General features: G+C 35.6%; 1 protein-coding gene across 1 annotated transcript in view; it reads right to left on the minus strand.

The window, feature by feature from the left end:
* Positions 1–26,127, minus strand: part of LOC140163549 (protein tweety homolog 1-B-like) — a 141,563-nt gene that overhangs the window by 23,006 nt on the left and 92,430 nt on the right. Inside the window, exons 7-10 of the mRNA XM_072186863.1 lie at positions 15,460–15,532; positions 12,015–12,090; positions 6,688–6,743; positions 4,128–4,229 (exon numbers count right to left, since the gene is read on the minus strand). Coding sequence (XP_072042964.1) covers positions 4,128–4,229; positions 6,688–6,743; positions 12,015–12,090; positions 15,460–15,532 — 307 coding nt within the window. The remainder of the gene's footprint in view (positions 1–4,127; positions 4,230–6,687; positions 6,744–12,014; positions 12,091–15,459; positions 15,533–26,127) is intronic.

A 26,127-nucleotide genomic window follows, 5' to 3' on the forward strand; every position in this document is an offset into this window, starting at 1 on the left:
CTTGTGTATCACTGTCGCTTATACATCTGTATCCAAAGAGGAATATTGTTTGTAAACTGTAATAGTGCAAATTAACTGATAATAACATGTTACGTTTCCTGTAGTGTCAATATAGGGCCTATGCTAAATTGTGCCTAATTGACACCGAACAGTGCAAACCTGCATGTTGTTCATGGTGGTGATGTATTAATTGTGTTAACCTTGCAAAAATGTTTATATTTAGATGCTTAAAAATAACAAATATTCTTTATCACCTGCACCAGTTCTGTCATAACAATATATAAATACCCCAAATGTTTATGCAACATATATTCCAACATTTGGTAACATCTATCAAACATTTTGTTACATTCTATGCTCGTGAATCATACTTAGACTTGACAGATGTTACTCAGGGTTGCTAATGCTGCAATTTTGTAGCCCAATTGGGTGACTTTTGAAGATATTTCCTGCGCTTTTTGACCATTTTCTGTCTCATGGAAAACAATTGGGCGACTTTTCAACATTGGCTCCTGAGACTTCTGATAGTGTCCTGCCCCATAGAAACCAATGGTTAAGAGGAAATTTGGGTGACTTTTCTATTATTTGACCCATAATTCTGGCTGAAAAGTGGTGGCAACCTTGATGGTACTGAAAAAACATTTTCAGAACATTTCTATGTGTAGCAAATAGACTAAATGGACCATGATGAACGAGCTATTCATCAGTAACAAATGTTTCGTATCACAAAGACTTAAACTGTTGCCACCCAAAACATTAACTCAGCATATGTTGATAATTGATAAAATAGACATATATGATTGAAATATTTGACATAACCAAACAAACAAGTCATTTGTCACTTAAATTGATTTCTGTATATGTGACCCGTTTATACAGCAAAAGGTACCGTAAGTCGGATAGACTAGTTCTGAGGTATTGGTGATTAAAATGTGCAAAATATAAAAGAAAATAGTAAAAATATTCAATTGTTTTTTGCTTCATATTTTCACAATTGTCTGGTAAATTAATATTAATTCTCTATTTCCAAAATACTACCCTATGGAAACCTTTCGCTGTAACAGGTCATATAGGCTATATGGCCAAAGGATATGTATAATATAATATTCTGTTGTATTTCATTCGTTTTCAGCAACTCAGACACACAAATATATCTAACAAGCTTTAAGTCCAGTTTGATGGAAGCTTATTACATGAGTAAGAATATTTGGGAAAAATTAAAACAGATTTTGGTAAACAAGTGACTCATTGTGCTTGCTCATATATCCATTGTGATACATTGTATGTATGTTGTGTGAAACCAATGTCCCAGACAAAGACATTATGGTATGCATTATTGCTTCATTTCATTTGCCTCGATCAGTTGGTTGGTTCATTAAAGGTGCACTCCCAGATATGCTCAAAAATGAATACTCAGATATTTGACAATTTGCATGTTAGAACAAGCACATAATATGGTTATGGACCTGTACATCCTGTTCATAAATAACACATAATGATCATATCTAAAGGAAATCAATAATGATTGCAAGGGCAAGCAAAATATTAATACATTCTCTCGATCGGGGCTGTTCCATCTATTGCACTTACCCATTTCTCACATCTGTCAAAGGGACACCCTCACAAAATCCCTATTGGTTTGTACAGGGCCTTTCAGTTCCAGTCAATTTTCTCCGCATATAAAACACCAATTTGCTTTTCCTTTTGTAACTATTTACTATTGTGAATTTACTCCCCTGATAAGAAATTGAACTTTTTGAATTGTTTCACCAAGAGGTATTTATTTTATGACATGTTTTGTGATTTCCCCCAATGAGTGCAACGTGTCCCCTTCATGTCCAAAGTAGCAAGATGGAACAGCCAAATCCCAGCAAAAACAACCAATGGGATGAAGTGATCTATCGGGAGTGATGTTATACCGAACTTAATTGTGTTTGAAAGTGTGGACGCGTGGAACAGCAATTACTGGTTAACTGGTTACTGGTTGATTTGACTTGGTGATTATTAGTCAACTAAAATGGCAGAATTGTTGGCCATATAGTGATGAACTTAATCAACAGTTTTAAAATATAGCTGCCCTGGCTTTAACCTTTGTGTCATAGATAAGAAGATGGCAAAAATGATCAGATCCTAGTATCAGCCTTCAACTACCATCACCCATGTAGGGCCTACAATTTCTGACTGGTTCCTTACTTGAAAAACCACCATAATACTACAAATCAGGGCTAACACCATGGACACTCAAAAGGTACCCAAGGTACTCCACATGCACCCCATAAGAATTTGCTATGTAAGGAGATTGAATGTGTATGATTCATCGACAATTTTGCATTTAAAATTTCAATTACATTAGTTCCAATAAGCTGAAAACTGAAACTAGTATTAGAAAAAAATTGTGTACTGGTGGTACATAAAAAACCTGTACTAGAAGCTGTAGACTAAACTTGAACACACCCTTTTACATTGTAAATTAATCACATTTGATATCTGAAAGTTAATTCCACATGGTCAGCATTATGGTTGTGAAATTTCAGGGCCGTAGCAAGGTATGAAATAGTGGGGCGGCCATATGGCGGGGGTCTCGCATTTTGAGGTACACAATGTGCGTAAAACCCGGTATGTGAATTGAAACTACTCACATCATTTGTATGAATGTAAATGTACATAAAGTGCTAAAAACTAGTTTTAGGGGTATCAAAACTTGTATCGCTTTTTTTTTTACTGCCATATGGTCAAAATTGGCCTATCTCATTTAGATGTTTTTAACCTTAACGCAAGAACTACACACATATAATTCAAATGCGCTAAACAATAAAACATTACTGTCTGATATTGTGATTATTGTTAGCATAATAAATAATAATACCGATATAGAATGTTGGAATGATGTGGTGAAAATTGTTCATGTTTAAATATGTTTCTTGCCTGCAAGAGCTTTTTTCTTGCATGTAAGAAATTTGAAAGTAGGTCATCATACACAAAATGTATTGTGTTTAGTTTTCAAACACACAAGATAAAGCTTTTGCATGCAAGTACAAAATGCAAACATGCAAGAAAATTATTCTTGCATTCAAGAAGAAAATTCATGCATGAAAGATTTTTTTTGTATTTCCAAAATTCTTTGGGAAGGTTTCTCCTTTATTTTATTAGCAATATCAATCGGGTAAGTTCAATGAAATGAGGCTGAAGAAATTAATTAAAACACAAATTGCATATCCATGCATAATAAAACTAAAAATAGATTAGCCAAAGTTTTTATATTAGGGAAATTAATTTTTCTTCCAATGATTATTTACCTGGGGGGTTCTGGGTGAGGGCCAAGGATTTGTATAGTTCAGGGTTAAGCCTGTACGGGTTTCTTTAAATGAAAGGTTAGGACAAAAAATAAAACAATTATAATTATTGATAGGAGCTGCACGGGCCAGCCTGAAAATGAAGAAATCGACTAGACATGGAGTCTAGTGAGGTGTCCCTAAACTATAATAGTCTATGATCTGATGACTATTTCTCATTGATATTTTGTTTCATAATATTTTCTTCTCGGTGGCAAGGATGAGAGGCTGGTACCGTGCAGTGCTCCCCCACCCACCCACACCTTTATCTTTTTCTTTAAAAAAAAAAAAAAAAAAAAAAAAATTTTTTTTTTTTTTTTTTTTTTTTTGGCAAAAAGTGGGCGGCCATGGCCGCCTTCCAGTTGCTGACGGCCCTGTGAAATTTGAATCTGAAAGTTCATTAAATGGTCAACAAAACCTTAAAACTTTTCCACAACACAACTTATCCTTTTGTAAATTGTTCTACTACGTTTGAGATTTTACTGTGAAAATACCAAAAAGTGGATCTTCGTGATTTTAATGAAAGTCCAATTCCCCCCATACGAGCCTGCATATATACACAGGCAAACAACTTGCTGCATATACACTAGGATCCACAACATGCTCATCAGGGCACATTTCTTTAACCCCAATACAGTTGAACATTTATTGAATAACCTTTGAAAATTTAGGTACACAAACTCATACTCCGCAACTTGAGGTCAGATTTTGCTCTATGATTGTTTAATTGAGGTTATTGAACTATGTCATTGGGATGAGGCCATTGTGGTCCATAGTGATACTGTGAATCCATACCTTAACTGTTGGTTCTTCAAGGTAGTAAGGTTTAGCCTTTCTTACTATATCATCTAACACACTGTCTGCCAACGATAAGTCTTTGCTAGCTAACTGTAATGACTGCAAAAGAGAAAAAAGAAATCTCATTTTGTTAATTTTATCAAATATTTGTCATCCAAGTCTTTTGGATTTCGGTATTATGTAATTTAAACTCTACCCAGTCAACTTGCTGTGAAAAGTCACAACAAAACACTTCAAAATGATTTCCCAGTGTGTTAAGTTGTACAATGTATGCATGACATACTGACATGAGAGGATTAAAGTCAAATCACAAGACTGCATCATAACAGATATTTTTAGGTGAGAGCAAACTAGTCATGAATGCTATGGCTGCCTTGTTTTTGCGGCCCTAATTTGGTAAAATGATCTAACTTGAAATTAAAATCGCTGTAAGTTATAGATCGTTTTACCAGATCAGGGCCGTTTTAAATGGGTGAAATTTGTGTATGACATGTACAAAAGTAACCTTGAAATGGGAGTTCTCTGTTTGAACATTAAAAAACAGTATGATACCCTCATTTCTTTACAGTGTTGGCACCACGAGGGGTATGGGGGGGCGGGCTAATGCTCCCCACCCCACCCACCACCCCAGTCAGAACTCCCCAGTAAAACCAAAATTACACAAATTTCCACTTAATGTGGCAAATTTTGGCAAAATTGGTTGATTTTTCCCCCTGAAATTCCTAGCACCGCCACTGTCACTTTATTAAAGCCATATTAGGCCCTTCACAATTGATTCCGAGTTTACTGTTCATGATTTTAAAAATAGGACGAGGTGACTTTTAATTATTAATTATTAATTATCTATTATTTTCTTTATTTAGTATTAGTTATCACAACCAATTATCAACCCGTTTTGACGGGAGTCGGCATTTAATTATTTTATTACTATGCTTACTTTTACACATAGTATAAGGTGCAGTTATGCTGTTTGTTTATTCATCATTATTGTTGATATGATTCATGTTAGAGAGTAGCAAGTAAAAGTCATTTAAAGTTATTTTAAAGGAGAAAATCCAAAATAAAAATAAAATAATTAAATATTTTGCCATTTTCAATTTTGGACGCGGGCGGTTAACAGTAAACTAAGAATTTAATGTGAAGGGCCTTATAACATTTGCTGAGACGAACGCCCTCAAAAAGTTTGTTTAATTCTGGTTTTTACACGATTGTAATGTACTTTAGTCAATAAAGATACTCTGCAAAAATTTCCGTATTACAACCGCGGGAGTAACATGTATGGGCGCTTGTAGTAAATTCCTATTTTCTATGCTTTACCTCACTTGTTCGGCTCAAAATTAAAGGGACATATCTGACAGTAAAAGCTAACATTTTATGGAAAATAAATACTAATCTATTTTTACAGAAATGTTATAATATGGCTTTAACACAATAAGGAGACTTTCCGCAGCTAGAGCTCCCTGCCCCCGGCTGCACTCACTACTTACTTTAATACTTTTAAGAATCTTGAGCTTGTGATTTCATATAAAATAAATCAAGTTGCATAGAGCAGCTACATTATATAGGAGATACAACTTTGTTGCACTGTTCTGAAAATAGCCCCAATACTGTGATATTCCCATGACCATCACTCAACTAGCTGGCTTGAATGAATAGCTTTACCAGACCTATATACATGTACCAAGTTTAACAGGTCTAAAAAATCTCTCACAACATGACGACTTGTGCCTGCTCAAGAACTTTGCACAATCATCATTCTTTCTCAGCCCCACATAATATGAAATCAATTATATGATGCGATCAAAATTGTATCTCCTTCACTATCTATGCTCAAATTGACAAATTCACACTACTGAATTAAATAGAGCATGAAATTCATTTCATGTTCCACCTAGCAACATACACAATGATAACAATACTTATTTCTGGAACAGATGTAACACTAATCTATGTAAACATTGAATGTATTGTTACAATTCAATTTATATCAATAGATTCAAATAGTAGAAAGTTTGCTTGAACTTGCAGTATCATATCAACATGATTCTCACAGTCATGGGCGAGTCAGAATTTGTAACCAAATGATAGTAAATGAGGCATTTATTGGACCTGGATAAAATTAAAATCTCAATATATTCTGATGCCACACCTAAGGTTAATTGTTTTCTCATATTATTCATCAGTGTAAACTTATTCAAATTTGGAATACCAAATTATCAACAGAAATTTTGTTTCGGCCTTCATTACAAAAGCCTTCATTATCTCCCCTCTATCCGCCTAGTCGGTAAACTTACTGACAGTCATTTATTATTACTAAATCGACCACTTATGTTTTAATGCCACAATTGATCCAATTAATAAAAATTAAAACTACTAAGTTTTAAAATGCTTACATTTACCATTAATTACAGCTTTATTGCTTAATGCACATATCAGTTACAATCTCTGGCCCCTTGTACTGGGGACATACAGGAAAATTTGACTGGTTTGGACGGAGGTGTGCAGAAATATCTTTTTGGGGGGAGGCGCCCCCACACTTTGAATCTCACAAACTTACCTTTTTGAATGGACTCATAGAGGTTGCATTGCAATTTATATAATATTTCAATACGTCTGCAAGATCAAAATGGAACAAAAAAAATTACCAATTAGCATTGTTATTTCTTCATAACTTAAAATGTCAATTTCTAATCAGAATGTTAAGATGGCTTGATTCTTCATTTGATGTTCAAAGTGTTATTGGTGGTCTCATAATAGTATTTATTACTCACAGTCACATTACTTATTCTTAAACAGTTGTCCTTTTCCCTTTAATTTCATTGTTTCTTGTCCGTTTTTATGCTATTTGTGATATATCACCACTGTCCAGGAAGTGTGGATGTCCAATGTACCTGTTTGTTGTCCACTGTTATGGTAATTGTGCATTAAGTGTGCCCTCAATTGATTAAGGCACTCACACAAATAAAACACACTTTAACAATAACCTTCACGACACTAAAAATCAAACCAAACCACTTTTAGAACAACATTTGTATTTAATGTGCATATCCTGGAAATTAAGTATAAAGCAAAATGGAAAAACAAACCTCTATTCTGTTTTTGTTATGTATGACCATCAATGTACTAATTCAGTACAAACCACAACATGCAGATTTCCTGCCATTAACACAGGCTGAATCAAAATAATTGTTCTTCATTTGTTTGTTGGTGTTTTTAAACGTCCACGTCAGAATTTGGGATTTCTTGATACTTATCAACACTAAGATGTATTTTTTCACTTGAAACTGACAAAATACAACTTGTTAATATTTCCTCCTATTTTTTCTTGATTTAAAAATCATTATTTCACATTGCTCAAGACAGCTTACTAAATTAGCGGGAAATAATGAGTCACAAATGATGCAAGCCTGTGTGTATATCCAACGCAGTAAAGTCGAATTTGGTATATTGTTAATGCCAGCAAACGTGTGCAAACAATTAAAACAAAGATTTGCAGTCAAAATGCCACTCAGATTTTAAAATTATTTTCAATAAAAGCAAACATTTTGGATTTATTGGTGCAAAAAGATACAAATTTAGACCATGAACCAGATACAGGACGTATTGTGCATTATTTTGACAATTTTTCACTTAAAAACAGATAATTATTGGACAGTCCCCTAACAAAACATGTTTGTTGGTGTTGAAATTCAATTATAGATCACTCTTTCAGGAAAGAAAACATTAATGTAAAACATGTTTAGCATGAAAAACAGGAAAGGCGCTCAAGAAATATGAGGGCAACAGGACTTCACCTCTGCAACATTTGAGTAACCTCTGTAATATTTGTGTTGTGGTTTATTTTTCTGTAAGTATATATTTTCAGTATGTAATATATACCACAAGTGTTAACAAAATAGTTACTGTACAATATATATATATTTGTTTAATTCAAGGTATATTGTAGTTTGTAGGTATTACAGATTTAATTACAGATATGAGAATGAACTAATCTAAAAAAATTGAATATTGAAAAAACAAACCTGAAAAGTAGAGAGAAAATGGACAAAAAGACCTAAAAACAGGCCAAAAATAAATAAAATTGTGTAAATTTGGACAGCAACAAAACCTGAATTCAGGTTTTAACCTAAAATTCTCATGCTTGTAATTAAATTTGGATGGTAAATTTTAAGCAGTCGCTATAATGCGTAAATATGATAAATTGCCCAAATCTGAATCTTTTCAGGTCTAGAATGTTGGCCATAATCCAAGAAACCATTAATTGCTGAGATTCTCCTAAACTGGATTGTGTGAATCTTATCGATTTTTTAAGCCTACCAGTAAGTAAATGGGGAGAACGTAAAGATTCTCGTAAAAATGATTATGGATTCTCGAAAGGTAAAACAATTTAAATTCTACCCCTGCCTTTGAGCTCTGCACGTGAGTATTTTTACATATCACTGAACTTTAACTCCATGAGAACTACCTGCCGATTGGCCAAAAAGAAGTTTTCATTACAATTGGCCCAATCAGCAACATTGTTAGAATAATTTCACCACACAAAAAAATTGGGGTGAATAATTTGCAAAGCTCCATTTTGATTGGTGATTAAAGTGAAGATATTATGTAATTGACCAATCAGAGGCAATGTTAGATCGGCAGGTAATAATGATGATGAATTGAGCTTGCAATAACATGTATGAGACAGTTCATCTAACTTGTCTACATCATGCTGAATCCACATCCATCATCTCTGTCAATTTTGGTCCTTTTACGTCATTGTGAATTGCCTATAAACTACTGATTTGATATTAGACTGAAAAGTATGGGTGGGGGAGTTCACAACGTTTTTACTTTTGCTTGAGGAAGGCACTGATATATTCATAATATTCAAAATATATTTTTGGGCCTTTATGGCATTGTTTTGGATCGGAAGAAAATTTAAAATTGAAGACCAAGTAACATATAACTAGAGAAATTGTGAAAACTTACTCCCATAAATTGTCTTGCTGTTATGAGACCAGTTTGAATCAGAGAAAAGAGCAGTAATTTATATGCAGAACTTACTGGAAATTATCAAAGACAACAAAATTGATCACCTAGATAAAAAAAAAAAGGTCTTAACACGCAACGTTCCATATAAAAAGGGGAATGAAACTGTAGACTTCATTTCTTGGATTCACATGGCGGTGTATTTCAACACAAGTATCAAATCCATTGTTAAGTTTCCACTGTTAACAGTTGTATTTACAATGCAAGTTTATGTCAACTCGGACAAAGAATGATCAGTTCTATTTTGATATGTGTGACATGTTTCCACTACACATATACCTGGATCATAAATATATACACCTGGATCATAAACGTCATGATTGGTCATGTGAATTGAATAGACCTTTAATAATGTCTTATTGTTTCATTATGTACAATGACAATTTCATTTTGCACCTTTAGAGATTTGGTCCCTTTCCACGACAATCCAATATGTCACATTTTCCTGTTGCAGAGATGCCAGTCAGTTTCACTCAAAAAACCTGAAAAAGCATGTGTATGCAGGCCAAAAGCCCCAAAACAGGCTGAAAATAAATAAAAATGCAGGAATTTTGACTCACAAAAAACCTGATTTCAGGTTAAAACCTGAAAACTGGCATCTCTGCTGTTGGGTTATGCACATATAGCTATATTAAGTTTGTCTTCTCTACTCTCCTATTTCATGTCCATAGTGCAAATTTTTATATGCCCAAAGCTTGCCACTGATGATTTATTTCCATCGAGAAAAGATACTTCCTTCAACCATTGCCAGGGACAGTGAAAACCGATGACACAGTCCAACATGTCAAACCTATATGGACTGAGGAATTAGGGGCTTTTATCCATTTTGTAACCATATCAATCCAGAATTAAAAATGACAATACAGATTGTGTCACAACGCAAAACAAAAATTGAAAACCGCAAAAGTGAAATGTGCCAACCCTATAACCAGGTATTAAAGGTATCTGAAAACAGTTCCTCTTGCCATCTACTCCAACAGAGTTCAACAGTATGAAAACTGGTTGTCGATGTGAAAATATCAATGTGGATTTACAATGCATGTTGTTCAAACAAAAAGGTGCTTGGTGTGCTATACAAGGAACTACATACTTTCAAATGGGGAAAAACAGTAGATTATAGTGTCATGTTTGGATGAATGAAGACACATATTGCACATCCCTACCAAAATGCTAAACACCCAACAGTTGTCTGACATTCAGTACCGATTCCCAACACTAGGATCCACAACATGCTCATCTATCAGGGCACATTTCTTTAACCCCATACAGTTGTACATTCATTGAATGACCTTTGAAAATTTAGGTACAAACTCATACTCTGCAACTTGAGGTCAAATTTTGCTCTATTATTGTTTAATTGAGGTTATTAAACTATGGCATATTGGGATGAGACCAATCACCATTGTGGTCCATAGTGTAACAGACACCCTGAAGGTGAATCCCTATGACAAACGCATCACTGACAGCAACCCGACTTATCACGATGACAGCACACTTCATTTCCTTCACTTTGATTGGCTGCTCATGCCATTTAAAATCCACACTCCCTATGTGGAAGATTTTGGCAATATCTTCCACAGTGGGAGTATGGTTTTCAAATGTAATTGGTCAGAGTTAATCATTTTGAAACCCATACTCCCTCTGTATTATGGCTTTAGCTATATCTTCAACAACTGGAGTGAGTAATTAAAATGGAAGTTACCCAACTGTCTATTCTATTTGATACTCATACTCCCTCTGTGGAAAACTTGAGCTAAATCTTCCACAGGGGTAGTGTGGATTTTAAATGGAATAGCCCAATATGATTAACTTTTTCATAAGTTGCACGGTGCCAATAAACATTGATACATACACACGTGTGATAGGGTTAATTAACTATCGCCCTCTTTAGGGGGACAAGTCTTATTATGCATCCACAGATCATTGATAGCTGGAATTAGCGAGGGGACATAACATACTGCAGCACTTTTCACACCTTCCCGACTTCCCTTCGACGCCTCCAAGAAATGCCTGTCAGATCGTCTGTAGATTGGCTGGTTCCTGTTACCATTTTTGTTTTTCCAGTTACATATTTAGTTGTAAACAAGCTAAAGCAAATGCTCGCTCCAAACCTAAATGTGTCGTGATGCCGGTTTGCATACATGTCTCACAGGAGACACACTGCCTTGCAGCAAATGCACGCATTTCCCTTTTTTGTCAATCAAAACGTCTTCTTGTTTGAATGCGGGGAAAGCTTGTAAACAAAAATTGTTCTGGGTTATGTATGACTCAGAATCTTCATGACTCAAAAAGAAAATAGATCGCAACAACATGTAGGTTGAGCTCAGGCGGCGGATGACATGATCGCGCCGGCAACTCGTGAAACCGCCCGGCCGTATGGCATTTTCCATATACTTGGTTAGTTTTGTGGGGTTCATTATCGAACCCCAACGGTTTTAGCTTGTATTTATATTATTTATCAACATAGGCCTATTTGTTTTTGATATTTCAAGCGTTTTAAAATTTCAAAATAATCCCATTCAATTACACGGTTGACGATGAAAATTTACTGAATTTAGGGACTGCACGTCATACACCACCTGGTTGAGCTTCAAGTCAAACCTAATCATTTTTGTCAAATAACTTCGACAAAGCACAATTACACAATTATTGGGCAAAAACATCTCAAAATTGCGATAGCTGCCGTGAACACTATTTCCCCCTCTATGAATGACACACAAACATGGCGGAATCCAACTTCACCTAATCTATATCAATGGTATAATGGCGGAATCCGACTTCTCCTAATCTATATCAATGGTATAATAACGGAATCCGACTTCTCCCAATCTTATTTCAATGGTATAAACCTACCTTCTGATAATCTAGAATTTCTCTGTGCTTCTTTGATGAGAAATTGGTTTGGATCTACACAAAAATCACTAGCACCCTGTGCGAAAGATATAAGAACAATAGAAAAGGTTAGCACCATTTTATTTACAGTACTGGTATATTGGGCTATTCTAGTTGAAATCCACTCCCACAGAGGGAGTGTAGATTTCAAAAAAAGTCACCCATTCAGGTAACCCCATTTGAAATTCACTCTATCTGAGTGGGAGATAAAAGTTGAAATCCATACACCCCTTATGGAAGACATGGCCTTAATCTCCCATACAGGGAGTGTGATTACCTGAATGGTAGTTACACATCTACACTCCCTGTGTGGAAGATTAAGGTCATGTCTTCCATAGGGGGTGTATGGATTTCAACTGGAATATCCCAATGATCATGAATCTTGCTTTAAAGAGGAAGCCCAGCCAGAGTAGTTCTTATGGGGTGAACCAAACCTGCCTGGTTATCAAATTAATCAGTGACAAGGGTATATTTGAATTCGACAGTGCTAGTTCATGTTTTTTATGTTATTGCATCAATTAGCACCTGTCAAATTCAAAGATAACCTTGTCACTGATTAATTTGATAACCAGGCAGGTTTGGGTTCACTTCAGAAGAAACAGACTTGGAAAAGACTGAAAAGTGCACTTCTTATTCCAACTGATTTGATTTCAATGACCAAGTAAAAATTTGTTTCTTTCCTTAGTGTATGTGTGTGATTTGTTAGAGAATATTTTTAAAATATCCCATTTCTCCCACCTGTTGTGACAATGTGAAAACACCTGTTGCGATAATGTGCAAACTGGTTATTGCTTCTTTGATGTTATAGTTCTTCTAACATTACATGTTCATCAACTTACACTCTACACTTAAGATAAATATTTATATAAGTGCAGCACACACTTAATACTTTTAAGTTATATGTTACTACAAATTACTGCAGATCTCTATTATACACCCATACACAGGTAATACATGATTTCCTTACAACATTTGCAAGTTTCTTTAAGTTTCCCGTTAGACCAAATGTAGGTCACAGTTTTAATGTATTCTAGAACTGAAATGTTAGAACTGAAAAAAACCTGAAATTTTAGAACTGAAAAAAAAAAAATCTAGGGCAAACACAAAAGGACTACAGTAACAATATGAGACACACATCGGGCTATTCCATTTAAAATCCACACTCCAGCTGTGGAAGATTAAGCAACAGTTTTCCACAGAGGGAGTATGAGTATCGAATAGAATAGACAGTTGGGTAACTTCCATTCTAATTACTCACTCCAGTTGTGGAAGATATAGGTAAAGCCACAATACAGAGGGAGTATGGGTTTCAAAATGATTAACCCTGACTAATTACATTTGAAAAACATACTCCCCCTGTGGAAGATATTTCCAAAATCTTCCACAGGGGTAGTGTGGATTTTAAATGGAACAGCCCAAATTTTCATGTGATTTACAGTCAAGCAGAGAGAGTGAGAGGGAGAGAGTCATTTGTCACTAAATTAATCCTCTGATTTGTTTTTAATAATATTAAAAGTGCTATTCATCATTTTACAGGTACAATTACGCTGAAATCCTGTCAAGATCCGACTTAAATTCTGTGATATAATTGCGTTGTTGATAACACTTCAAATGACAGATCAAAATACACAGAGTTTGCCAACACCTGCAATAAAAGATCCACATCACAGACCTAGATATCGAGGGCTCAGTGCACTGCCTGGTCTCCAATAGCTCCCTAGGCCCTGAGTAATGTTATTCATAAGCACACATTTTGCATTATACAACATTGTCCAGGGGAGCTGTTCTGTTGATGAGGCAGAGTTGCACTGAGGAGCAATCAATGAACATGATGCTATACTGTTTTATAGTTTCACGTGGTGCACCGTGCAGGGGTGCCTCCACGTGAGATGCAAGATCTGCATTAAAATGCATTCCTGGGATGCGTTTCAGTGTGATCTCCTCTTGTGCGCGCAGACGGCATCACGTCATGAGCACCTTACACACACATGGCATTGTGCCATGAGCATCCTACATGCACACACACCCCGCCTTGAAATAAGCAGACCTCAGGAGCAAATTTGCCCTTGTAAAGCCATCAATTGCTCCTGGTCCTTGTAAAATTTACATGAACCAGGAGCAATTGACCAAAACAAATTGCTCCTGGTTCCAGTTTTGAACTTAATGCAGTAGTGCTGGTATGCAGTAAATGTATAATGCAGAAAATGATTTACTACTTGAAAATTACTCCTGTTTCTTCAGAAATTGCTCCTGGTTCTTGTAAAATCCCAGTGAACCAGAAGCAATGTTCAAAAAGAAATTGCTACTGGTAACAGTCCGCTTATTTCAAGGCTTGACACACACTAATAAACACACAAGAAACACCCTCACTACTGGACCATTTCCCGGATGCAGATTCAAGTGCCGTGTTGACTATTTCTACTATGGATACGCATCCCAGAAGATCGCATTGAAACGGTTCGATGCGAATCACCCAATATTTCAAACTTTTCATGCTGCAGATATCCAGCAGTTCCAGAAAAGAAAAAAAAACATCTTTAAAGGGACAACTGATTTCACATTTTGGCAGTCATATCAATAATCTATGGACCATCGTCATAAAATCCTTTCAAATGAGTACAAACGTGCCTAAATTAGGTTCAAAAGTTCTTGAGAGATATTAAAAATGTCCCCACAGACAAAACATTCGTAAGCTAAAACCAACTGAAAAGTATTTTGAAGTTTGTAAACATGGTAAAATGTCTGGCCCAGACAGATGTTCAGCATATGTGACACAGGTGCATACACTTTAAGTAATGGCTTACTGCTATGAAAGTGCACTCAGAGGTTTTCCTTTAAAAATTTCACTCAGTTATAAAGACCTCTTGGTTGACAAGAGTTATTCCCAAAAATACTTGTCTTCTAAATTAAAAATCCATTCCTGACAGACCAGGCTGTCTGAAGTTTTTTTCCCCCAATTTTGAAATATTCATAGACACTCCTCTGATGTGTACAATTGCTATTGTGGGAGTACACCAAACTTCCTAAACGGTTTTGAATAATTTCTTCTATCATTTTATATCAGGCCAAGTAAATTAAAAATATGTTTCACATCCGGATTTTTGAAAGAAAGGAGGAAGAGGGGCTTTTTATTTTTTTTGCAAAATCGATGTAAATACCCATAATTAGAGCTGTTTTAGCATAATTTATACAATAATGCCCAGGTCTAATTTCATTAGAAAGAAGCAGCTTTTATTTGAAATTAGTTTTGACCACATATCCTACTCGTGAGTTCTCTCCTGGATCTGATATCTGTGCTTTTACAAATTATGGAATTATACTGTTGCTCTTTTGGGTGTGTTTCTTTGTTTACTAAATAATTTTATTTGAAATCAGTTGTGACAATTGCTCTTTCCATTCTACTTACCATAATAACAAAAATTTCTCCTCCCACCATCATCCATACTACGATGATAATGAACGTGCTCAGCACCGACACTCTGAAATGAAAAAAAAATTAGGAATGATGGATTAGTTGGGTTGAATGATCATCACCGGTAATTAAATAACTTTTCTGATTTATAAAAAATCATTCTGTAATTGAAAACAAGGTATATAAACAAACTAAGGCAACAGTTAGGCCAAAAAAAAATTGTTTGTTTGTCCATAGAGGCTTATGAAACAGTTGGGTCGGTAGGTCGGATTTTTTTTTTTTTTTTTTTTTTTTTTTTTAGATATTGCACTTGAAACTGACAATTTGAAGACTGGTAAATAAGTCAAAACACACAGCACTTTACTGGTTTAACTCTTGAGATGGTTCTGCATGTTATACTGTTCATTTTCTTTACATTTTCTTTCTTTAAATTTATACTAACCACTGTTTCGATGCAAAAAAAAAAAAAAAAAAAAAAAAAAAATATCCAAAAAAAGAAAGAAAGAAAAAAAGACACAGTCGGGACCAGGGTACACGGTCGGTCGGATGTGGACAAACAAACAATTTTTTTTTTTTTTTTGCCTTATGATGCATGAGACTAGTAAAATGTCAATGATGACAATCAACCCCACAGACTGTTTAACATCTGTATAGATGTGCTATTGTTTGCGAGACATCCAGCGCTGCAAGAAAACCTGTTTCAGTTGCAATAGACAAGCTACATTTCACCTTTTATACTCATCATTTATTTATTACCGTATTAAAACCCAGAAAGCTTGATAGATTTTTTGATGTACTCAGGAGAACCACCCACTGTTTGTTTGGTAGTTATACATAGTTACTATTAGTATTTTTATTCTGGGCAAGGCAGTGACGTCAATGCGTGGCTGCAGCTATTTCATACTCGCATCTATGGAATATGTATGTACATGTACACTGGCGTTTTGAATGATTGTTTGCGATTTGAAGTTGTACCAAACGAAATGCGCACTGATATCGCAGACTCGTCAAGATTTAATGTGGTTCTCAGAGGCAACAGTTAATCAGCCATAGTAAAGTAAAAGAAAGGGCAAAAGTCAGTACGACTAAACAATCTATATGTGATGAGGTCACTGGCATAAACTAAATGCCAGCAAAGTCAACATTGTCTCCATGTCATAGAAGAGTTGCACTGATGGCCTTCGGTAAGACACATACAAATGTATAGTCATTGGTGCAATTTCTTAAAACTGTACTTCAGAACACTGCAAAATATTCAGCATTGTAAAATGGCACAACATGAATCTTGTAAGAGCATTCTACTACTTAAAAGTATTACAGAAAAAAAAAATAGCACACAAGCAGATGAATGCTTCAAGGCACCGATATAAAAGTACTAATAAATCGTGAGAGTAACAGATCACCAACTCAAAGTAAAATATATGCAATTGCTTAATTCATTCACAAAATGAGATATTACGATGAAATGAAATTTGAATGTTAAAGGAGATTATGTCATATTTCATTTTTATATTGGGTCTACTTAAGAGAGAACCTGAGGCAAGTGATTTTCTTGATTTCGAGTATGCAATCATGTAGAAAAAGCAATTTAGAGGAGTTGGAGTACCTGCTAATGTGGTACAATATTACTATTACTTTGCATAGATGTATATTACTGCAAAAGTGGTATTTTTGCTCAATTAAGGTTTTTTGTGCTACAACAATTTCATCTAAAATTGTATTAATTTATGCTTAATATGACTAATTCAGATTAAATAGTTATGTATTATCCAAGCAATCAGTTTTACACACTTTTCATTTTGTGAAAAGCTCTGCAGAGCAGACCTGAAGCTAGGAATTATTTGGAGGAGATGGGGTAAAGTGAACCTTTTGTGATTTTTTCTACTTTACTGCAAAAAGAGGACCTATTGTGGATTTTTCTTCTAAAGGGGCTGATTTTCAATGTTTTTTACAGAGGAAAGTGACCTTTTTTCAAATTGGCTTTTTTTTAGGGATACCCCTGCCCCTGCACCACCTCCCAGCTAGAGCTCTGGAAGAGCACCACAAATTTAATGAACCATTGTCAATAACTTCCATGTTCACACTACTCTTTTAAGTTGCAATTTTCACATAAATTTTCTTCGCTCTCTTCTCCCATCCCTGCAGGCTTTATGCACAAGTAATTATGCACGGAAATTAGCATTCACATTAGGGCAAGTTCTGCATTTATTAAGTCAAGATTGTTGTCATTTTCAACAGGGGAAAAGAGTAATTAGCACAAATCTGGGACATGGATCAAACATTTGAACAACTGCTGCATATAATTTTATTGTGGCCTCTAAGCACACTGTAATACTGCAGCTTACAATGTATATTTTAAATTATTGTGTGTTCACATTTTGAGTTATACCCAGCGTAACATTGATAAAAAATATTTTCAACTCCTACCGCGTGTCCACACCTAGCCTACTCCTAGCACTATGCCGACCAGTTCCACAAAGAATTCCTTCTGGTCGGTGTGAACACCGGGTTATTCCTTCATGTAATTTTACACGAAATTAGGGTTAGGGTCAGGGTTAGAGTTAGGGTTAGTTTAGGGTTAGGATTAGGGTTAGGGTTAGGATTAGGGTTAGGGTTAGGATTAGGGTTATGATTAGGATTAGGCTTAGGGTTAGGGTTAGGATTAGGGTTAGAGTTAGGATTAGATTACACGAAATAATTACATGAAGGATCGACCGAACACCGGCTTCCACTTCCGGGGTTTCTGTGACCTTTTTCAACCACACAAAATGAAATTTCTTAGTTTAGACCAAAAAGGTTAAACTTACACCGGGTGCCAGGCGTAGCAGCGTTCATATTGCAACATACGCCTGGTGGAGATTACACCTAGCTTGCTACTCCTGACTTTTGTCATGAGTAAATCATTGGACGTACACCTGGCGGAACTACGCTGACCATCGTTCACACTGCCTATAATCCTGATAACAAGTTGTGACGACCAAGTTCAGCCAGGTGTACGCCAGGGGCGTTTAATACGTCCACCAATGTGAACACAGCTACTGACTGGAGTTGTAGTATAGTAGCTAAAAATCTCAGTGCCCAATCCTGAATTTTTTTTAGATTTTTACAATTTTAATTATTATATTGTAACTTTTGTACTTATGTAATGTGTTTTGTTTTTGTTTTAGCTGTCTTGTATAGTGAACTTATAGATCTTACTTAATAGCCCTGCATGCATGAAGTTTTAACAGATTGAAGCCATATGTATGTATACTCCACAGGCTTGAAGACATTTTACGCAGTGTGTACCTTGGTGGAAAATGTCTCCTTGCAGGTAAATACCACAAAATTGATACATTGAGTTGAGTTGCCACAGTTGTCATTTAAGGACCTGATTGGGCTAATGATAGGCCCTAATGATAGGCCCTACTTTGAATTACCAGAATACTTGAGCTAAATATATGAATTTAGCTGATTCTGCAGATACTGGTACAACAAATTTGGTAACATTTTAAAGTGGAATTGTAATGTCCTTCTGTTTCTTGCAAATCTGGGTTTTTCTTTCGTATGTTTTTTTCACAGAATTAGTCTTGTGTCAAAACTACATTGAGTAATCATACAGCTTTATTCCATAACATCTCTATTCCCTCAATGAGGTCTTGAATTACACAAATGACCCACCCAAATTCGTCAGACTTGGAACTAAAGAAGCTTGCTCTTGATCTCACTTTAATAGTAAGTGCATGTATGGAACACTATATAATTCAAATGTTTCCCAACTAATTGGGTACTATCATGAACCTCGCCAGCAGATTACATCAAAATGTAAATGGTCTTCTTGGCCTCAACTTTCCCCCATCTAATAATAAACTGAATCTGCTCATATGATTTAGCCCACAGAAATGCGGAATCTTGGCATAAAACACTCTCCAGCAACACTGCAACAGACAGCGATCGTGTACAGTTAAAATGGGGCTATAACACCGGGTATAACACGATGGATAGAAGAGAGAAAAGAAGGAAAAATTTGAACAATTAGCTGCATAGTAGTCACTCGATGAGAATGCACACAGCTAGTCACTAGGATCCACAACATGTTCATCTATCAGGGCACAGTTCTTTAACCCCAATACATTTATACATTCATTGAATGAACTCTGAAAATGTAGGTACAAAAACTCATACCCTGCAACTTGAGGTCAAATTTGGCACTTTGATTGTTTAATTGAGATTATTGAACTATGCAGTTGGAATGAGGCCATTGTGGTCCATAGTGAGTGCTCCAGGAAATAGATCCCTTGGTACGGACCTAGTTTTACGACAAATATTAACTTAAAGGATGGCACAAATGAGACTCAATTTGCCTCAGTGTGTTTCGACTAATATGCTGTAGCCTATCAGAGGATTTGAGGCTTTATTTTCAGGTGTTACAAGCTGACTTAAAGGGACTTTCACAGATCGACTTAAAAGGACTTTCACAGATTGACTTAAAGGGACTTGCACAGATCTGTCGTAGCACTAGTATATAACCAGAGAAGGTGTGTAGTGACTGTTGTCACTTTTATAGTATACTAAAAGAGGAACTGCTCACGCTTCACACTCAACATGTTCACAACGCCATATGTACTGTATGTGGCTAAATCTGTCGAGGACCAAAATAATTTCCTGAAGATGCGTAGAAATAGTTGATAAATCGGGATAATACCCTTAAATCATTTTCTTTTTAGAAATATTGATTCGAGCCTCGGACCCCTCGCATGCCACGCAGAAGATCCCCAGCATGTAGCTACACAGGTGACGTTGGCCCGGCCAACGATTCCCTGGGTATATATGACTTTGTCTGATTGCGTCATCAAGTCCCGTGGAATCCGTGCACGCAGAGTGGTTTTAATAGTGAGCTTTAGTGAGTCCTAGTTGGGTTAGGGTTAAGGAGGCATACATGTATAGGAAAAACATGCATATAGCTTAACCCTAACCCTAACCGTGGTTTTTGTGCTATCGGAAGGGAAAGAAGGAACGAAAAAGGAGAGAAGATGAAGAAGAAAGTCACTTGGCACCCCCGGGATTCGAGCCTCGGACCCCTCACATGCCACGCAGAAGATCCCCAGCATGTAGCTACACAGGTGACGTTGGCCCGGCCAACGATTCCCTGGGTATATATGACTTTGTCTGATTGCGTCATCAAGTCCCGTGGAATCCGTGCACGCAGAGCGGTTTTAATAGTGAGTTTTAGTGAGTCCTAGTTGGGTTAGGGTTAAAGAATGCAAGCTATTGATTCTGGGGAATGCAACACAATATCATTTATAGATAAGTTTCTGATTTTACACTTTAAAAATAAAAAAGATTTTTTTTAAGCGATTTATCCAGTTTATAGTTTTTAAGCTTTTTTACAAATTTACAAATAACCCACAGCAGGTACCTATAGCTTGAATGGGCTGTCCCAGTTGAAATCCATACACCCCCTATAGAAGACATGACATTAATCTTCCACAGAGGGAGTGTGAATTTCAAATGGGGTAACCTGAATGGATGGTTCCATTTATATTCTACACCCCCTGTATAGGCGATTAGGGTAATGACTTCCATAGGGGGTGTAATGATTTTAACTGGGACAGCCCGATGTAACATCATCCTTTCAGACTCAAAACAAGCATGTGCTTATGACTGACTGGCAGTATTTAAATTTGGATGGCTCTGCATTTAATATTGCCATTTTACAAAAAATAAAAAATGTGAAATTGTCATCATCTCATCTCTTCATCATCATTTCTTCAGTTTTCTCAAAATCACTGCTTTGGAGTTTGGGGCATAATTTCAGCAATACTAAAGCAAGCAGCAACATGTTCTAATTTAAAAATATTAACTGAAATAAAAAGTTTGAGTGCATCAATAATACAATAAGACTTTGAGGGGATTGCTTGAAATCTTGAAAAATTAGTTTTTGTCTACAAAGCCCATTTTCTAATATCACATTTTTATTTGCATTTTTAGAGCTAGGATGCTATACATTGTATGCCTCAAATCACTCATACATGTATTGTCAAATCAGTGTAGATAAGAAAAATAAAAAGTAGTTTCAAAAATATTATAGATTGATGTACATATTAAGATACTTAACACAATACAATGATTCTTTTATAGTGCTTTATGCAAATCCCAAAGTCCCTTATAGTGATAAACAAAATGTATAAGAGAAAATATTTTGAAAAATGTTGTCATCAGATTTTGTTTGAAAAAAAATAAAAATAAATAAAAGAAATGTGTGTGAGAAACACTGTTTGCTTTTTATTTTTTTAGACTTATCTTGTATATGCATAAAATCAAACAGATCGATTCTATAAGGCCAGTTTTATCAGTTCATTTATATATGTGCCCATCCACCACAAACTGGTCGTAAAGTCTGCATTCTCCATTTTGGATTTCTATGTAAAATATACTAGGAATTTGACCTTTGATGAACCATAACTTCACTTCCAGATGTCCGATGAAGCTGGTTGAGGTGTCATTTTAAAGCTGAAAGCCGATTTTACTACCACTTTGTGGTGGATGGTCACATATTGCTGATTTAAATAAAAGAAAGATTCTTGGTGAAAAGGGGTATAAGTTGATTGAATCATTATTCCCTTTTCTAAAACTTTTGGATAATACAATATCAATATCATTAACATTAAAATAATTGATTTTCTTATTATCTTATCACAAAAAAATATCTGATACACAATATATATATGACACAATCAAAAATAGCATTCTTCATTATTATGTCGTAATTTCCAGATTATGACACAATTATAATAAATGAATGATAAGAGTGTTCACACGGTCAGCACCTTGTCATTGTGTCATCTGTTCAACACATGCCATGGTAATCACAAAGTCCACCAATCACCATTGAGTATAAAACATGATCCGATGACAAAATACGTACATATGGGAAATGTTCAATGCCGAATTACAACACGATCATGCAGATAATGGAAATTTTCATCATTTTCACGAATGCAACACAACTATAGTATGCCGCCGTCATTGAGCGAAGCACACGATACTAATTTCAGTAAACGATTGTAACACAATCGAATCAAAGCAAAGACACACTTGTGAGGAGTGGACCATGCAGGTCTCAGTAACACAATTGATTATCTTATTAAGCAAAACATATCTGATACACAATATACAACACTTATTCGGAGCCTTAGTTATAAATTGTGTCTATTTATATAACACCAAACATCTTATATTTCACACAAAATCAATAGCATCAAGTATAAGGGTTTCAATAAAATCAAATATTAAGTCCAGTTCAGCGACTAGCTGAGCTCAGAGAAGATATCTTACCCTTCCCAGAATCCTTTGCAACATGATACATCCCTCTCACTTTAGCTTCATCAAATGACACTCCCATTACTTTGTACAGGTTACTTATGTTTTCATTTTGAGAATATACTGGCTAAGCATGTAGTTGATAGTCAAGAAATTGATCTGAATGTGCTCTCTTCATTGGGGTACTTTTTGTTACTATTGACCCATGTTGCACTACAGATAGCAAATCAGTACAGAAAATTGAAATGGAAGAAATGCATTGTGGGAAGTGTACAATATCTTCTCTGATCTGAGCTAAGGGGCATCATCTTGAAAATAGACTATCAATGAAAACATTCTATATAAAAGAAAAAAAATACCAGTGAGATTATTTTCACAAATTATTTTTTGACCAATATTTTTAAGACAATCACAAAAGTGAACACATGTAACTGAAATTATTTCTTCAGCATCAAATTACAGTATATATTCCCAATATTCAAAAACTAGGAAAGCAACAAATTTGTTTAAAATTTACCAAAATGTGAAAAATGATACAGGTGAAAATATTTTGTTTTGCTCCATCTCAACCAGATGGATGCTGTATCCAGTATGGTTCAATAAACTTTCACTTGATGCTTTTAACATTTCAAGTCCGCATGTGGACATTGAGTTAATGTGGGCTAAATAAAGCGATAACCTAGATTATATAAAGTATTTGGCCAAAATAAAAATTCTTTTAAAAAGGGATGGGCGCTATTACAATGAGAGCTTTGATGTGATGTGCAGAAATGTAACCGTTTGGATAGAATTTTCTTTGCAACATTTACGTACAGTGTAATTTAGATTACGAGATTTAAAGTATTTAATAGGCCCCAAAAATTGTCACTGTATTTGTTACAACAACGAAAAGCACAAAGACATCAAACTATATAGTATTCCAGCCCTTAGGGATCAAATCAAAACTCGACTGGCGGTTAACTGATGGTTCCGGGCAGTTCCGTCCGGTTGTCATAGGTCATTGCTATATGAATATTCAAGAATGCGCAAGTTTCCAGAATGATAGCTACATTGATTGAGAAGAACTCCTAGGAAGGAAAACAAATTCTTCCAATTTTACTACACCAGGCAAGGTGCAACGACTGACATTATTACTGCGTTTATTCCTGTAGTCTTTAGAACCGCTCGAAACCACCCAGAACCAGCGGTGAACCGGTAGTCAAATTTTGATTTGATCCCTTATGAAACTGAATTTCAGGCTTGGACACACAATGTCACAGATAACCGCATCTGGTTTGATCTGCCCATCTTTATCAAGATATCTGTCCTATGCAGCATCAATTATAGGTTAGGGTTAAGGCAAAGTTTAGGGTTAGGGTAAGGGTTAAGGTTTATAAGAAAGTTATTGGGTTTACGGGCCAATGACCCTTCAGACTATCCACCTGTATGAACCGTAACCATGGTAACCAACCCACCCAAAGCTAGCTAAAAATTGCAGAGATACGCGTTTTTTGTGACATTAGCAATGAAGTATGAATACATCTCGTCTCCTGGGATCTTTGACGCTCATTAGAATGCAGATGAAAGCATCATGAAATGTAACCCCAGTATTGTAACCTTTCATCAACACAAAATAAAAAAAAAAAACCGAGGTATGTATGAAGTAAAATTGGATGAGGAATACGGAAATGTCAAACCATTAATATATTGTGCAGTGTCACTTGCGGCAATGAATTGAAGTAAATCCCATCGCATCAAAATTCAGATATGAATTTGCACTGTAAATGCATGCAGCAGGGGTGTGAGAGGCCATAGACCAGGAAAGAGGAAAATTTATTTCAAAATCTGAAAAACAGCACAAAATTGGGTTAGAAATGCCATATACAGGCTGAGTCAAAAAGAAGTAAACTCATGTTTGAGGGGCTGTAACTAGAGATCTGTAATGAATGTGCTAAAAATGAAAATGTCATTGGAAAGAGCAAATTCTACACGTCTAATTTAAAAAAAGAATTGTTGGAATTGCTCACAGCAAACTCAAGTTATACTCATTTGAATACAACCACCCATTTTTGTAGCTGCACACGGTTTCACTTCCCAAGTACTTATTATATTGTTTGGTAAGGCGCGATATTCAAATGCAAATAAAGTTACGTGGTAGGTGTGGTTTCGATCAATAATTCGTACGTGTTAAAGGGTTCTTTTCAAAATGAATCTTATCTCATTGCACAACATTATAATGAAACGGGCCGAATTTACCGCACTGGAGCGCACGTTTCTGTCGACGAAGTCTCATGAAACTAAGAGTCCCACTGAAGTTCAGCGTCGTTTTCGTCTCCAATCTCCCACAGCTAATCGGATTCCATGTAAGGGAGCAGTATATAAGAATGTGAACAAGCACAATGTGCATGGGACACTAAAGGAACAGACAGCCGGAAGCTTCATGCAGACCACGAACTGCTAGATCACAAGTGAAGATTGCTAGAGTTAGACATGCGTTGCAGCAAGACCCAAAGATCAGCTCAAGATGCAATCCTTTACCCAACATTCCCCAGTCAAGCTTCTGCCAGATCGTTCGTAAATACTTGAATTGGTATCCCTACAAACTACAGTACCGTCATGGGCTTCATCCTGGGGACGCCGTTTGTAATTAATTAAAAGCAAAAGTTGTCAAGTCAATAATAAATCCTGTTAGTACTTTGTTGATTCGAAATTGAAATGGATGAAAATCAATTGGCCGTGTGCAGCTACAAAAATGGGTGGTTGTATTCAAATGACTATAACTTTAGTTTGCTGTGCGCAATTACAACAATTCTTTTTTTTTATTTAGACGTGTAGAATGTACTCTTTTCAATGATATTTTCAATTTTAGCAGATTCTTTACAGATCTCTAGTTACAGCCCTTCAAACAAGAGTTTACTTCTTTTTGACTCAGCCTGTATGGGCTGAAAATAAAAGAAAGCGCATGCATTTTGGCAACTCAAAAAGAGGAAATCAGCTGAAAAGAGGAGCTCTCACATCCCTGATGAAGGTTTGTAACAATGGTAACAGGGGGTTTTGAGAGGTTAAATAATTATTAAAACAGAATTATTACAAAACATCAGCAGCACTCCACTTATATTAAGATTTTTGAGTTGAAGCCCCTTTTACCCTTTCAAAGCAATGTATAACCATTAAAAGAACTCATAATAAAATACAATTACTAGAGGAAAAAAGAAGGAATAGGAAAAAAATTTGATATGTCAGGCTTTACAATTGTACTATTTTCAATTCCAATTTCTTTGAAATATTGACAGTAAGTTTAAAACTAGCTGGACAGTTCACAGTACAATTTTTATCATCATCTAAAAATAAGCATATGTTCCAAGCGTCATCATGGTCATA

The sequence above is a fragment of the Amphiura filiformis genome, chromosome 11 (assembly GCF_039555335.1).
Source record: "Amphiura filiformis chromosome 11, Afil_fr2py, whole genome shotgun sequence".
Classification (NCBI taxonomy): Eukaryota; Metazoa; Echinodermata; class Ophiuroidea; order Amphilepidida; family Amphiuridae; genus Amphiura; species Amphiura filiformis.